Raw genomic sequence first — 16,685 nt, 5'->3', positions numbered from 1 at the left:
TCTAATTTATTAGTCTAATTGAAAATTCATAATATTCACCCAGAAGTTGAATTATGGATTATGAATTATGGATTGACCATGTAGCATATTTTAACCCAAACCAGCCACATCCTCTTAGGTCAGCCTAAGTCATAATCCCTGCAGTTGCGATGTTAGCCAACTTCCAGTAAGGTAAGCTGTGACCTTTTACAAATATCCTTAGAAACATGTTTAAACATTTTGAAAGTAGTTTACATAATTTAACACACAATCCTTTACCTTTATTTTTCTACATGAATTCATACTATTTACTCAAGAAAAGAAATCCCAGTGGGCCAGACATCCTCAGGGTCTTCTATGGCTCACATTTATGTGAGTGCAGAGCAATTTTTTTTTTTTTTAATTGACAAGTGACCCTCTGTCATGATTTTCATTGTTCATTTAATTATTTTTTAATTTTTTTGAAGTATAGTTGATTTACAATGTTTCAGGTGTACAGCAAAGTAATTCAGTTATGCATACATACATATTTTTTTTTCAGATTCTTTTCCATTAAAGGTTATTAAAAGATATTGAATATAGTTCCCCGTGCTATACAGTAGGTCCTTGTTGTTTATCTATTTTATATATAGTAGTGTGTATCTGCTAATCGCAAATTCCTACTTTATCCCTCCTCACCCCTCTCCCTCCTTTGGTAACCATAGTTCATTTTCTGTTTGTGAGTGAGTGCAAAGCAATCTTATCTGGAACCTAACATGTCAGAACGAGCTTCCTTCTAAAACTCCATAGTCTTTATCAACAACCTTAGACCTGCTAACTGTCCCATTGCCCTCCAAGTAATAACTTCTCAGGACTGTAGGAGTTATCCAACCCTTTTATGCCTAGTTTCCAAAACCAAACACTGTAATTCTCACCAAACATCTTCTCCTTAACCAGAAACTCCTTGCTTTACTCTTTTTCTATTCAAGCTCATCATCCTGAACTAGATGTAAAAATAGACTGCCTAAAATATTATTAAAATCACTTTGATTTAAAAAGCAATAAGCTGCCTAAAATACTACGATGCCCACTTTTCCAAGCACTTTAGTTGGAAAAGCGCTCCATATCCATCTTCCTTCTTGGGATTCATTTCCCCCCGCTGAGGTAGGCAGGAGAGAAATTACTCCCCCTTCTCCAAATAGAAAAACTGGCATTGATATTGAAAGAGTCATCACATCTCACATATAATGGGAAATGCAGTTTAGGCTTTATGACTTCAAAGGACACTGCTTTCTCCTGTTTTCATCTTATTATTTTCTAATTCAAAATCTCTAACTCAAAGATGGAAAATAGATTTCAAGTCACATGCCAACCTTGATTTATTGTTAGTGATTGCTGCATGAAAAGGATTCTGAGGTCTAGTCAAGCTGAGTGAGAGAGGGGTATCAGAATTAATCACTGATTTATTCATTCAAATATCTATTGAGCATTTATTATATGCCAGGCACTGTTCTAGGCTCTAAAAGCTGTAATATCTTCCATGGAAGGAGACCATCTGAATGCCATGAATCTGTCATTTCTGAGAGTCTAGCTACCACCTACCAGAATAAAGACAGGCTTGGAGAGACTATAACTCCCTGCTTCGATTTCACATTATCTCTGTCTCCCTTACCATTGGCTAATTAACTCCATTTGGAATTTAAAAGATCATTCTTCCATCATTCAAGTTTGCTTAGCATGCTGGAGTCACTAAGTAGGTAAATTGGCTCCATGCCTTATTACATTTCTAAAACATGTCTTTTCACATTTGAACATTCTAAAATCAGAAGGATCTTACAATGGAGTCTTACAGTTCAGTTAGAAGGATCTCACAATGTTAGTCTTACAATCAATGGATTGAAAGAGTGTTTCAAGAGAGGATTTGTAATAGTTTTGGCCAGTCACCTGGGGGTACTATTGACTGCATACTACTTAATTTTTCTGCTTGAGGTGTTTTAGACTACACTAGTGGTGAAAATTTTAGACTACATACTTGTATGAATATTAGCTTATGATTCAAATTCTCAGGAAGATTTGTACCCCTCCCTACATCCATTGCCAAGGTTGAGGCATGTAACTTTCCACATGAGTGGGCTTATGCCTGGTATAGCCTTACACTGAAGGTATAGGTGTCCCACTTTTATATGGAGATCTCCTAATCTTGGGTATTTTGTTTTCTTTATTGATGGTACATAAAATAACAATGAACAAACAGTCTGTTTTCGATGTGTTGAAATATGGTACAAATTCATGCTAATATTGAGTTGTAATGTAGCTGAAAGTCTTATTCTCTTTAGTTGACTTCTTACTTTAGTCCCTACAAGCTATTTAATATCTTAACTATTTAATCTTAACTTCATTCTCTAAACGTGAAGCAGTTCAAAGCTCACAATTACTAAGACAGCATCTAGTGCAAATTCCTTCAAATTTCCCATAGATTACCTTGACATTTTCTGTTACTTTCCCAGGAAAGGAATTATCTTCCTTCTTTCTAAAGCTAAATCTTTATTTGTTGTGTTCTTCACATATATATGTATTTCTCTTGACTAATCACTCTTACTCTCTCTTCTGCCCATAAGAACAGTTAGCCCTACCCTTCAAAAAACAAAATCCCCATTTCTCTTAATCCTAGTGCCCTATTACCCAAAGCCACTGTCCCATCTTCCTCCTTCTCTTCACTGCTCAACTGTCTTCCTCATCTCAAACAATAGCAGCTCCTTCCTTCCTGTAGGTCAAAAACCTTCAACGCAATCTTAAGTCTTTCTCTCTTGAAACCCAAATTTTCAACTTGTTAGCAAATCCTGTGGCTCTACCACTTCTCACCACCTCGACTGTTACAAACCTGGTCGCAGCTATCTTCATCCTTACCGGGATTGCTGCAGGAGCTGGTCTTTCAGCTCTTGCTCCTGCCTGTTCTATGGTCTATTTTCAACACAACAGCCAAAGAGATCCTTTAAAATGTGTCAGATCATGTTCCTCCTCTGCTCAAAGTCCTCCAGGGGCTCCATATCCTACTCACAGTAAAATCCAAAGTCCTTCTTATGCTCTAGAAGTTTGGCCACTCATTATCATGACCACTTTCGCCCTCTCTCACTTAGCTCTAGCTAAGTGCTATTTTATTTTATTTTTTTCTGCCAGGAATATCCCTTCCCAAGATGATCGTTTGATGGCCTCAATCATTTCATTCAAGTCTTTGTTCAAATATCATTTTCATAGTGCAGTCCTCCTGAACATCTTCCCCAATTATTGCACAACTCAGCACTCTCTACCCCTCATTCTTGCTTTATTTTCCTGTACAGCACTTACCATCTTCTATTGTATGTAATATTATCTGTATTATCCCCACTTTCCACCCTACAACTTGCCCCACAAAGGAAAACATTTTTGTCTGTTTCATTCTCTGCTGTATAACTAGCACCTAAAATAGTGCCTGACACATCTTAGGGCCTCAATTAATTTTTACTATTTGGTGAAGGGATACCAAGTTTTCAGCAATCACTTAACGCATTGTGAATATAGCTTCTAACCTTACAATTCTACTGAATCAGTTCCTAAATTTTGAATTACCATATCCAATGGCATTTTATCTAAACTCATTTTGACTTTTGCAATGTTTGATACTACTAAGAACACCCTCTGTCTTGAAAGTCTTTCTTGCAGAGATCTCTTCAATACTTCATCTAAATTGAATCACAAGTTCTCTGTCTTTGAGGGTAAATTGTCTGTCATCTGTGTATCTCTTATCCAATAGATAAATGCTTTCTAGAATCTCACGCATAGCCATCCATCCTCTGCTCAAATATCCACTTATAAAGGAAATTCATTATCTCCTGCGCAGGCCATTAAATCTCAGAAATCTCTCAAATTAGAAACTACTTTACATTGTATTGAAATCTACCTTCTTCTAACATTTACCCTCTGCTCTTGTTCTCAGCTCAGCAGTTAATCAGAAGTCCAATTCTGCTTCTATGGTAGCCTTTCAGATAAATCAAGACAGTTCCTTCCCCCTGTCAAGTCTTCTTTGGAACGAATATATTCCTAGTTCCCTCCACCACATCTCCCAAGGCACTGTTTTGAATTTCTTTTTATCTTGGCCATTGCCCTTCAGGTAATTTCCAGCCTATCAATGTTCCTCTCTAACGATTGTACCTAGAGACCTCCTGCCTACACCCCAGCCCAGGACTCTAATAGAACAGGACTCTGGATGCTATTCTTCTAAAAGTTTAAGCAAAGATGGCAAAGGCTTTATTGGTATTATATTATTACTAGGTTGACTCACAGAATGTCACCTTAGACTCTTAATAAGCCTTTTAAATATGGGCTGCAATTAAGCCACATCATTTCTGTCCTATACTTGTAATGGAAATTTACATTTATTTTACATTAATTTTGTAAATTATAATCTCACCACCCTTTTGACTTCCCATTTCCCATGGCATAAAGTCTAAGCTTCTTCACATGGAACTCAAGGTCCTCTACAATTAAGGCCTTTTTATCTTCATTGTCCACTGCTACCCCAGTTCCTGTTTACATTAACATTGTTCTCCAGCTGCACTGGGACACACTGTCCAAACAGCCCTGATATTCTTCACCTCCTGACATTTCTTATATACAATTCCCTCTGCCTGGCATGATCTGTAGAAATCTCTTATATGTTAGAGCTACAAAAGACTTCATGAGCAATAAACTCATAACTATACTTCACTGTCTAGTTTCAATACCATCCCCTTAACTGAAGCATCTCTACCCCTCCCAACCACAGTACACACACCTCACAAATCACTGCAATAGGAACTATTCTCTCCATTGTCAATAGTACCAACACACCTTGGTAGTGTGGATTATAAAGCTTATTTTACCTTGTTTTATAGTATAGTTATTTTTGTCCAGCTCTCTCCTCCTACCAGATTATAAACTCATAGAACTCTCATCTACCTTTGAATACCTTTCAATGCTCAATGCGATTTTAAAAATGAATGTAGAACACTTAAGAAAGTGAGATATTTGCAAAATTAATTTTTAAAGCTTAAAGATATTCTTAGCCATATAGAGGACAAGGTAGGTAAAAATTTTTTTAAGATACTGAAGCTTATACATCATGAACTATTTTCCCTCTTCTAGGCAACACTGAACAAAGTATTACAATTATTACAGAAATAAGTGGGACAGGATTAACCACTAGATTCCCAAAACAATCTCACTACCAGCTGCTGTTAATGTTAGATATTTGAATACATCAATTCAGGTTAAGTTCCAGTCTTTATTTGTTTGTTTATATTTTTTGTTTTTTTTGGCTGTGCCCCGCAGCTTGTGGGATCTTAGTTCCTAAACCAGGGATCGAACCTGGGCCCCCTGCAGTGGAAGCCTGGAGTCCTAACCACTGGACTGCCAGGGAATTCCCCTCGTAAGCTCCAGTCTTAATGCTGATGATTCATACTAACAGGTATCAGAAATACCAATTAGCAAATATTTGTCATCCAATACCAGATAAAATATTTAGGCTTTTATGTTAATCAAATAAAGTAATTGAGATACCAGATAAAATTGCCAAAACATGGCCCCTTAAAATGGCATGATTTGGGGGAAAAACCCAGGGATCATTCCTACCAGGGTTACGTACCGATTATGAGAATGGTTGCTCTCTTTTGAATGGGGATAACGAATCTTCCCATTTTCTCCAAATAACACTGTTCCCTGAGGTCTACAATCTTCCAAAACATAGGAAAAAAAAGCTGATTATTTTGCTCAGCCATGGACATTTCAAGACATATTGTACAGAGTCAGCTTGAAGCTATATAATTTATATTATATAATTCGTATTTATGGAAATGCATTTGTTTGTAGGTGCCATGACCTATACTTTGTATTTGCAGACTTTGTTAGGAAAATTTCTAAATCATAATTTTAAAATATATATAATAATTTTATTAATTAACCATCTGATATTCTTTACAATACTTTTTCTCCCACTTTTACTGAGGTATAATTGACATATAACATTATATTAGTTTCAGGTTTATGACACGATTTGTTATTTATATGTATTGTGAAATGACCACCGCAGTGAGTGGAGTTAACATCCATCACCATACCTAGGTACAAAACTTCTTTCCCTTGTGATGAGGACTTTTAAGATCTACTCTCTTAACAACTTTCAACTATGTAACATAGTATCATTAACTATAGTCATTGTACTGTACATTTTTATCTCCAGGACTTATTTTATAACTGGAAGTTATAACTTTTGACTCCCTTCACCCATTTTGCCCACCCACCACCTCTGGCAACCACCAATGTGTTCTGTGTATCTATCAGCTTTTTTTTTTTTTTTTTTTAATTCCACATATAGGTGAGATCACACAGTGTTTGCCTTTCTTTATTTCATTCAGGATAATGCCCTCAAGGTCCTATCCACGTTGTCACAAATGGCAAGATTTCATTCTTTTTTATGGCTGAAGAGTATTCATAATATTCTTTATCTGAGTTCTTCAGATTTAACAATTACCCAATTTTCTCAAATCATGAGTCATAGTGAAGCTGTCAAATTATAGTGTATGAAACTAATATGGTGTTTTCCCATCTCTAAGTAGGATTTCCTGGGTTATAATAAAATACCTTTGTATAATGATATTAAAGTAAAAGTACACAACTTTTAGCAATGACATGGCAAGTCTCCAGCATTCGCTCAGAAATTTCAGACTCCTGTGTCACATTTTAATTGTTGGAAGCTAGAACAGGCAACTAGGGAATGAGAAGCTTAGAAAGATGATATTAAGGAGGCGTTATGTAAATAAATTACTTGTCACATTCTGATATTCATTTGACTGTGGAATTGATGGTTATTGCCTGATTTCATTGCCGTTTTAAAATACTGTTACCATTAACCTTTGTCCAGCGCTTGTTAACCTTTTTAACTTTCTCTTCTAGGTGATGAAAACAGAATAGAATTGTTACCAGGAGAAAAATTTCCCCCTGCAGTAATGGCAATGAACAGAACACTTTTACTCTGAAGACCAAATGAAAGTGAGTTGAGAGTGGGCTCTTGTTGGAGGAGGCACTAGTGTTCAGCTGGACCAGCAGCAGGAGTGCTTTTCAAATCATCAGCCAGGTGGCTGGTCTTGGACTACAATGAGGCAAGGAGGGAGGGAGGGAGGGAGGGAGGGAGGGAGGGAGGGAAGGGAGGGATGGCGGAAACACTGTGTTCTGCTGCTCTGGGTCCTGGCCTTTAACACATTTGGTTCTTACACTCAACCGCTTGTTCCTGTAAGCTGTGCTTCCTTATGCCTCTTTATTCTGCAGAGGCTGTCCCTTGTGCCATTTTCTTGAGCAGATGCTGTCCCTTTTCATTGCAAACCTTCTGGCCCCTCAGAACTGAGCCCCCTAGGCCCCCCTGCAGTGTTCTTATAGCTCTCTGGGTTTATGTGAACTTCACCTTTTATCACAACTATCCATTTACTTCTTTGTCTCCCCCAGTAGTTGGGAAGTTCCTTGAGGACAGGTTTGGCATCTGCAGACCAATATTTATTTGCCAAATCTAGATTTTAGTGCCATAGAACAAAAATAACTCTCCAAAGCCTCCTTTATGTTTCCACTCTTGCCAAGTAAAATTAACAAGGGTGAAAGGGAGAAAGGGTGATTTTTTTTTTTTTTTGGCCTTGGGGCAGGTGGGATCTTAGTTCCCCAACCAGGGATCAAACCCGTGCCAGGTGATTTATTTTTAATGATCTTAAGTAGTTTAGGAAAAAATTATGTCAACTGGTTAAATGCAGAAAGAATCCTCTAATGAGTCTATAAGCAAAACTATTTTAAAATCTCATAAGTACAAAAAAGCCCACATTTCATGAAAATCTACATGAACATAAACGTGAAGATCCAGTTGATGCTCAAATTAAATTGACGGGTATCAGTGTTAATTAATTCAGAGTTAGAAGTTTATATACATTGTATTAGGAACTGAAAACAAGCCATATTCTTGCTTTATTTTAAAGCTTATTTCTGATTATATCTGCAACATAGAGTAACTATCCTTGAAAGAAGCATGACCATTTTTTGAGTTGCAATGAAATGAGGAAGAAGGAATTCATAGAAATGACACCCACCTGTCATGGTCTGAGTGATAAAATCCATTAACTCAAACACCTTGGAAAAAATGCCAGGTGATGCCCTTCTATAGTTATTTCTGAAAGGATTCCAGCCTCTAGCACAACCAGCTCCCCAGGAAGTTATCCCAGCAAGAACCCAGTTTCCATCGTCTCTTCTACAAACAAGTGGACCTCCAGAGTCCCCCTTTTATAATAGAGAAAGAGGAAATTTTAAAATAGTCACAAGTTAAAAATATTTTATCAGGTCCAAAAATATCAGCACACATCTCAGAGAGAGAAGAAGTAGAGGCATATAAGCCCAAAGGTCATTATTCATCAACATTTTTTGTCTATCATTTTGTTTCTTCATCATTAGCTTCAAAGGACTGTATTTTCACTTAGATGTAACCTCCTTCCACCCACTTCATGCAATCTTGTCAATCTAACACTTAATTCCTCTCTTCCTCTCAGTCTTTTGGGAACAATCATATATATTTCAAAATAAATAGAAGGAGAAGGGGGAGTTCACAGATATATGCTTCCACTATAGCTTGTCATCTGGAATTACTCAGAAAGACTGTGTCACATCCCAAGCCCACAGCACCAGTGAATAGAGCCTCTAAAGTCATGCAATAGCTCAAGGCTTTAAAAACAGAATGCCTGGGAACCTAATTTTGTCCCAGGGGCTATATATAAAGGATCCATTGGCTCTCAGACTAGAGGATAAAGGACCCACAATTTCAGGATCCTTTCTTTAATAATTCTTCATAATGATATGTTGCTTTGAAAACATGTCAATTTTGTGTCAGATTAAACCCCCTCAAGAGGCACAGAGTTGTTTGAGAGCTTTATCCAAAAAATGATTGCTTATAAAGGATGAGACAGGACAAAGCAACCTAAGTCTACCTATGTTGCAATTTAGAAAGTGGAATAACTGTAAATTTCTATCTCTTTCATCCCAAACTCTTACTGGTCCTTATTCTGTTGCCCCCTAGAAGAAAAATTAAACATTTTTCCAACAGAAAATTTTAGGGACCTTCACATGGCAGTTTCAAGCTGCTTGCTGGCAAAGAATAAAGAATCCCTGCTCCTACAGTTAAAAAAACAAACAAACAAAAAACAAAAACAAACAAAAAAAGCCACTTTCCAAGTAAATTATCTTCTTCATCTAAAACTTAAAACACATGTCTTTCACAAATTGGCCTCCCTTTCCTTTCTTATCTTGTCAGGATTGGTCTTCTTTGTGAAGCTGTTATGTTGGCCTTGGGAGGTCACTGTCATTCACAACATCTTTTACCCCATAGTTACTATAGCTATGCTATCCTTGGTCAAACTTCGTGCAAACACTGCATTCTTCACTAAAGCTTGAAGAAAAATTACAATGTTTAACAAAAGGTAGAATGAAAACTAATTCAGAGCTGACCTAATTAGTTAGCCAAAGTGGTCATCTTGTTTGATTCCATTAGGCTGGAAATGTTGAAACCACCTTCCCTGCCTCTCCTCTTCACTCCCCCAAAAAGAGGTACAGGGGTAAGAATGGACATGGGACAGAAAAGAATTCTCTCAGCCCTGGTCAAGGAACCTTTTTCAGTAGAAGCCAGATGGAAAGATGAGGGAAAAGGGAATCTTGAAGAAGTAATCCCCAAAAGCAGCTCAGGAGAAAAAAAGAATCCACTATCACCCACGTGATAGTGGGTGAATAACTGGACTGGTTTATGCTTTTTACCTGGCAGGCATCCTTTTCCCCATCAGGAAAACTGGCACACGACATGGTCCTTCCCAGGGGAGGAAGGTTCATACCCTTGAGCATAGTTTTACATGTTCTGTCATCCATGATGGGAAGTTCCACTTCCTGTAGGACATTTGAATATTCTGCTGCTGTGGAGAAGGGACTGATATGTTAGTCAACAATTGTCCTCACTGAAAGAAACCAATAAGAAGCTTACAAGTTTAAAACTTGTAGATGTTTAACCAAAATGTAGAAGGCTTTTTTTTTAAGCTGTGAATGATATTATTTCCTAAAATCTTATACTATGTGATAAAGAACATTTTTTTAAAATTTAGATTTTTAAGGTAACATAGGCAATTGTGGCTTCTCTGAATATATGCTTAAATGTTTCCTCAAGAGGAAAACTTTAGTCAATAAGGCAATATTCTGTAAAATTCTTCATTTTTAAAAAAAATCACAATATTAAAGATAAGGAAGCTTAACTACTGTTACTTTACTGTATTATTCTTCATCTATTATAGTTACCTCTGGTTCCTTCATCTGACACACCTAACCAAAATGGCAGTAGGAGGAATTTTATGTAGAGCCTTAAGTATAGACTTTTTATGGTGAAGACAACCAGAAGTCTTCATTGGGCCAGAACTCAAGGGGGAAAAATCCCAGGATAAATGTATTATTCAGGACCAACAAAATTCCTGCTTCCACTGGGCATGTAAAGGGGCCTGGAAGAAATATTACATTCTTTTGATGCGTCTTACTCTCTGAAATCTTGCCCCATCCACTGGCTATGCAAAAAATCCCTTCTTCAAATATATCACCTCTATGGGGAATAGAAATCGGCTGAACAGTAGTTCCTAAAAAAACAGCAGTAACAAAAAATCATAAGAGTCACAGACAAGTAATGGCTAAATATATCTGGAAACTGACGTCTGGTTGATTTCATGGTTTCTACACTTTCTTCCTAAATGTAATAATGACATACATTTAAAAATTTTTTCTCTCTCAAAAGAACTATTTCATATTTACAGAAATTTAGAAAAATGCAAGTAGAATAAGGAAAAACACGTTACGCATACCACAATGACCCTCCCCAAACTAGCAACATTTTAGGTTGTGCCCTTGTTCTTAAGGGATAGTTTTTCACTCAAGAGTAATTGAGCACTATTATGTGGCAAGCACTCTTCTGGGTCTCAATGAATGAGCAGAAAAAAGAAATCCTTCCCTGGCAGAACTTAGATACAAGTGTGAGTGAGTGAGTGAATGTGTGTGTGTGTGTGTGTGTTCGGGGTGGGGGGAGTACAAACAGTAAATCTAATAATTTAGTTGTTAGGTAATATGTGCTCAGATTTTTCCAGAAAAATCAGAACAGGGTAAGAAAGATGAGAAGTCTGGGGATTAGGAAAGATAGCATGGGAGATGCAATTTTAAAAATGGTAGCCGAGGGGCTTCCCTGGTGGCGCAGTGGTTGAGAATCTGCCTGCCAATGCAGGGGACACGGGTTCGAGCCCTGGTCTGGGAGGATCCCACATGCCGCGGAGCAACTGGGCCCGTGAGCCACAACTACTGAGCCTGCGCGTCTGGAGCCTGTGCTCCGCAACAAGAGAGGCTGCGACAGTGAGAGGCCCGCGCACCACGATGAAGAGTGGCCCCCACTTGCCGCAACTAGAGAAAGCCCTCGCACAGAAACAGGGACCCAACATAGCAATCAATCAATCAATCAATCAATCTTAAAAAAAAAAAAAGAACTGCTTTAAAAAAAAAAAAAACTGTAGTCGTGTCAAGCCTCACTGAGCAGAAGCTGAGGGAAGGAATCAGGCAGTCATCTGGATGGAAAGCATTTGAAGAAGAAAAAAACAAAATGGAAAGTCCCTGCAGTGGAATCATGCCACATATGTCTGAGGAAGAGTGGGGAGGTCAGGATGGCTGGAGCAGATTAAACAAAAGAAAGTTTAGTAAAAAAATAAACAAAAAAGAGGTTAGATACAGGGCTAGGATGAGGGTGATGTCAGCTGATAAGAACACTGATTTCTATCTGAGTGTAACGGAGAACCACTGACGTGTTTTCAGCAGAGTAATATAATCCGACTTAGATTTCAAAAAGGATTATTCTGGCTGCTGGGTTAATAATAAACATTAGGGATGCAAAAGAGGAAGCTGGAGATGATTCAAGAGACCATTCAGATTAACCTAGGCAAGAAATGATGGTAGCGTGGAACAGGATGTTAGGAGTGGAGAGGGTGAGGCAAAAGCGACAGAATTCTTCTGATGGAGTAGATGGATAGTGTGAGAGAAAGAAGAATGAAGAATGAGCGCAAAGTTTTTAGCTTAAACAACTAGAAGATAGAGTTGTCATTAATCCAAATGGAAGGCTATGGATACAGCAGATTTAGATGTAGGGGATAATGAGGATTTTATTTTAAACATATTAAGTTTGAGAAGTCTATTAACTATCCAGGTAGATCACTAGGCAGTTGGCTATAAGACCCCTATTAATCCCAGTACCATATATAATACACAGAAACCTGGGCTGGATATATAACATCTAGAGCTATCTTCAAGTAATTGGTGTTTAAAACCTTGATCCTGGATGAGATCACTAAGGGAGTGAGCACAGAAAAAGAAGAAGCGGTCCAAGGCTGATACCTGGGGCACCTCTACAATAAGTCACAGAGAAGAGGAGGAGCCATCAGAGAAGACTAAGAGAGGGTGTAAGAAGAAGTAGAAGGAAAACCAAGGGACCCCTAAAAATCAAGTGAGGAAAATGTTTCCAGGAGGGTATGAGCAACTCTGTCCAAACTCCTATTAAGTAAGCTGAGGATGGAGAATTTATCTTTGAATTTAGCAACATGGACATGGTGACTGTGATGGGCAAATGTGGTAGAGTGGTGGGGGTGAAAGTGTGATTAGCTTGGATGTCTAATAGACATCTCAAACCTAATACATGCAATTATGAGAATTGAGGAGAGGAAATTAACATGCCAACATGGCTCTTCATAGAGTTTTTCTATAAAGGGGAATAGAAAAAAATCAATAGTTTCTTTTGATATACAAATCTAGTTTCAGGGGCTTCCCTGGTGGCGCAGTAGTGGAGAATCTGCCTGCTAATGCAGGGGACACGGGTTCGAGCCCTGGTCTGGGAGGATCCCACATGCCGCGGAGCAACTAGGCCCGTGAGCCACAACTACTGAGCCTGCGTGTCTGGAGCCTGTGCTCCGCAACAAGAGAGGCCGCGATAGTGAAGAGGCCCGCGCGCTGCGATGAAGAGTGGCCCCCAGTTGCCGCAACTAGAGAAAGCCCTCACACAGAAACGAAGACCCAACACAGCCAAAAATAAAAAAATATAAAAATAAATCTAGTTTCAGTTATTCTCTCTCAGTATTTTGATGATCTTGTTCTTCCATCTTCTGACTTTCATTACTGCTGTTAAAAAATTAGCTGTAAATCTAATGGTCACTTCTCTGTTGGAATATAGTATTCTCTAGATTTTTTGAGATCCACGCTGGGGTTTTAGGATGCTATAATTTCAGCACAACATATCTAGATATAAAATTATTTTTAATATTATAGTTTGAAATTACTGGGTTTCTTAAGTCTGAAGCTTAGTGTCTCATCAGCTATGACTAACCCTCACTCACTTTCACTTAAATTATAGCCTCTCTCTCCCATTATCTGTATGCCTTCTAAAGCTCAATCTGATTGTTTACCATACTCTTCCAGTCTATCTTCTCTGTTCCACTTTTTTGTCTCTTTGGATAATTATTTCCAATCTTCTACTTCTCTATATTTGATCTAATCTGCTATCTAATCCAACTATTGTGTTACTAACTCCAGTTATATTTTCATATCTTTTTTATAGACTCTTTTCCAAGTCTTCCTCTTCAGTTAATAGTTTGTTCTTCAGTCATTTTTGATAGACTTTAACTTACTTAAACTTAAGTAAAACATACTTTATATCATGTACCTCATTTTAATGCCTGCAATCTTGGAAGGCCTGATTCTGGCTGCTGTTATTTTGGACTCTCTATTTGGTGGCAACTTTCTCTGCATGCTTTTAATTGTGTGCTCTCATTCATTAAAACTTTATGGGAATACATGGAAGCTGAGATTTAAGGTTCATCTCTTCAAAGAGAATCTACTACCTTTGCTTCTGCCAGATACCCAATTACTCACCTGGAACAACTTTAAAGTCTTGGCTTGGAGTTTTTGGTGACAGGTAATGTGAATGCCAGCATCAAACCTGAATGAAGCCTGGCTCCGGCTACAGATTCTTCTGAGAGCCCTCCATTCAGGGCCAAGGTTCAAGTATGTAAATTTCCTTATTCCTTCACTTTATGTGGTATATTTTCCTTTTTCCCCTATCTTTCAAAGCATCAGCTTTCAGGAAGTCCCAGGTTACATCCATGGGAAGCTCCAATCAGACTTTCCCATCCCCCATCCTACTTCCATGCAGGCTCCTTGCATGGCCAGTTAAGGCTCTAGGTTCTTAAAGATCATTTAGATGCCTCAAGGGCAGTCACTGACTTCAGTGCCTGGCTAACTTCTCTGGATCTGTTCTCTTTCATTGTTTCTGGCCACTGAACACTTCCCTTTCTTGTTTTTTAAAAAAGTAGATTTTTAATATTTTAACCAGAATGTTTAGATTATTTGTGCTGACAGAGTGTCAGATATCTAGTACATAACAGTGACAGAAAGGAGAAGTCTCTGAGGACATTTTCAAATGTCCCACACTCCTTGGCTAGAGCTGAGTACAGGTAGATGGCCTAGAATATTGCCCAGTCAAGACACTGGAGTACTTAAAATGTTGATTAAGTTAAGCATATGTAATTTGTGGCTGGTACAGTGTTTTTTATATGTTATAGATTAAACAAAATTATTTTTTAAGGAACAAAACTTAGCTATTCAAATATTTCTAGATATATACACTGGAACGGAAGTTAACTGGCAGACAATTAATAAACACAGTTTTCTCCATTATATTTTTTTGTACTCCAACACTCCCTACTTACCAAAGTTGGCTTTATGTTTTAGATATAGCAGTGCAATATCAAAACTCATATATCCAAGTCTGTTGTATTTGGGATGGATAATAATTTCTGAGACAGGAATTTTCTGTTCCTCCTTATCCTTCTGAAAGAGGTTATACTCCCCAGCAGTCACAGTCAGATGTTTAATTTGTTTCCTAAAACCAAACAAAAATCTTTCAATAAGTCTAGTTGTCTCCCCCAAGAAAGACAGTCTTGGTTTCATGTAATTAAATGAAAGTGATTAATGTACCTTTAAGCATTTCTAAGTCTTAAAAGAAGACGTATCTTTATTAGTGATTATTATCAATTGTTATAATTCCCTGTAAATTATAGGTATCTACAAAAAGTCATGGTTTTCAATCACAGAGTGTTTACATTCTGTGAACCCTTTCCCCTAGCATCAATTGTCTTTCTGCATAAAATATTTGTGTCTTCTTTTGTACATAAACCAGTCTATATATGCTCTACCATTTTAAGCAAGATAGAAAGGTTGTTCCTAGAACTGTCCTTCTTTTCCTTTTACTAGTACCCTCTTCTAATCTAGTCAAGTATCTGTTATTTCCACAGTATTTTTCCCTCCTAATTACTGAAACTCAGATTATTATTAGAACATTAGTGCATTCATTTAACATTTGATGTTAATACTTTATTAAAATAAGTAACCATCACCCCTACCCCACCACTAACTCCACAGATCATAGATGATGTCTGGGATCTTTGGGGTCTCTGATTAGTAGAGCAGGAAGCACAAGAAATCTTGGGATACACACAAGTTTCTGGGAATCAGGAAGGTCAGTGGATCGGTGGACGAGAGGGAAAAATTAAAAAAGGGACTAAGATTGAACCTTGTATGGTATTTAGGGCATCGAATCTCCCAGTCCTATTGCCATAGATCAAGGTTTGATAAGTAATGGAAATCCACAACTTACTCATCGAGGCTAGCCAGGCAGTGTGCTGCTGTAACCACCAGATCATCTTGAATCAAGCTTCCTCCACAGAAGTGCTGCCTACCTGATTTCAGGGAGACCTGCCCAAGAAAAAAGTTATGAACACAACTAATATACATTTCCACACAGATGTCATCTCCTCCAGAAACATTTGAAACCAACTCTTCTAATATGATGTCACATTAAGACACTGATATAAATTGGTTAGGAAGAGATTTCCTATGAAGTATACTCTTTGACAGTGAGGTCAAGTGGGGTCCAGAGAAAAATTACATGTTAACCTGGAGTTGTGGTATTTGAAACAAAGGAAATAATTCACCGTTTTCTCATTAAGAAATCAATGCCTTTGTTATACCCACCTGCCACGGGTGTCCACCAACTGTTGAATTTCCCCAGCTACTAATTCTGGAGAAGAACCCCGATTCCAAGATAGTTTCCGTACTTTTCAAATCAACTGCACGAATTCCGCACTTCAGTCCTGCGTGGGAGAGCATATGTGTGATCACGCACACACACACACGGCACCGTATGTAAGCGTTCACTTTATCAAGATTTCCACGTTCGGATTTTCCTGGCCTGGCTCAGGTGTTCTGGTGTCACTCAGCTGCAGGCTATCCCCTTTCTTTTCTCAAGATACCCCTGACACGATACCACTCGTTGCCTAGAACTTGCCTCGCGACCCACCCCCTGCCCTTTACAGCCTGAGCTAGCTTAATAAAAAAAGACCTGGGCGCTGCATGAGGGCCTCTCCCTCTGGTGATGGATTCGGGGCTTTCTCTGGGACGGTGAGCATCACATAATTTAGGTGGAACGAAAGATACTGGAGAACATGTGCTGCTCCGGAACAGAGCTGTCAGGTTTTAAGTTACTTCTACTTGGTTATCTTTCCTTGGAGGAGAAGCCTTAG

General features: G+C 38.2%; 1 protein-coding gene across 6 annotated transcripts in view; it reads right to left on the bottom strand.

Moving 5' to 3' along the window:
* OVCH1 (ovochymase 1) overlaps window positions 1-16,685 on the bottom strand; it is a 90,776-nt gene that overhangs the window by 70,639 nt on the left and 3,452 nt on the right. For 3 of the 6 annotated variants that reach the window (XM_082419598.1, XM_082419600.1, XM_082419603.1), the window contains exons 2-8: window positions 16,138-16,256; window positions 15,761-15,858; window positions 14,814-15,004; window positions 10,566-10,661; window positions 9,805-9,956; window positions 8,097-8,283; window positions 5,618-5,705 (exon numbers count right to left, since the gene is read on the bottom strand). In XM_082419598.1, the coding sequence (XP_082275724.1) occupies window positions 5,618-5,705; window positions 8,097-8,283; window positions 9,805-9,956; window positions 10,566-10,661; window positions 14,814-15,004; window positions 15,761-15,858; window positions 16,138-16,256 (931 nt within the window). The remainder of the gene's footprint in view (window positions 1-5,617; window positions 5,706-8,096; window positions 8,284-9,804; window positions 9,957-10,565; window positions 10,662-14,813; window positions 15,005-15,760; window positions 15,859-16,137; window positions 16,257-16,685) is intronic. The other 3 variants (XM_082419599.1, XM_082419601.1, XM_082419602.1) reach the window with 3 other exon arrangements.

This window comes from Balaenoptera physalus (genome assembly GCF_965194825.1).
Source record: "Balaenoptera physalus genome assembly, chromosome: 13".
Taxonomy (NCBI): Eukaryota; Metazoa; Chordata; class Mammalia; order Artiodactyla; family Balaenopteridae; genus Balaenoptera; species Balaenoptera physalus.
Note: the sequence above shows the minus strand (reverse complement) of the source record. Positions and strands in the feature narration are given on the sequence as shown.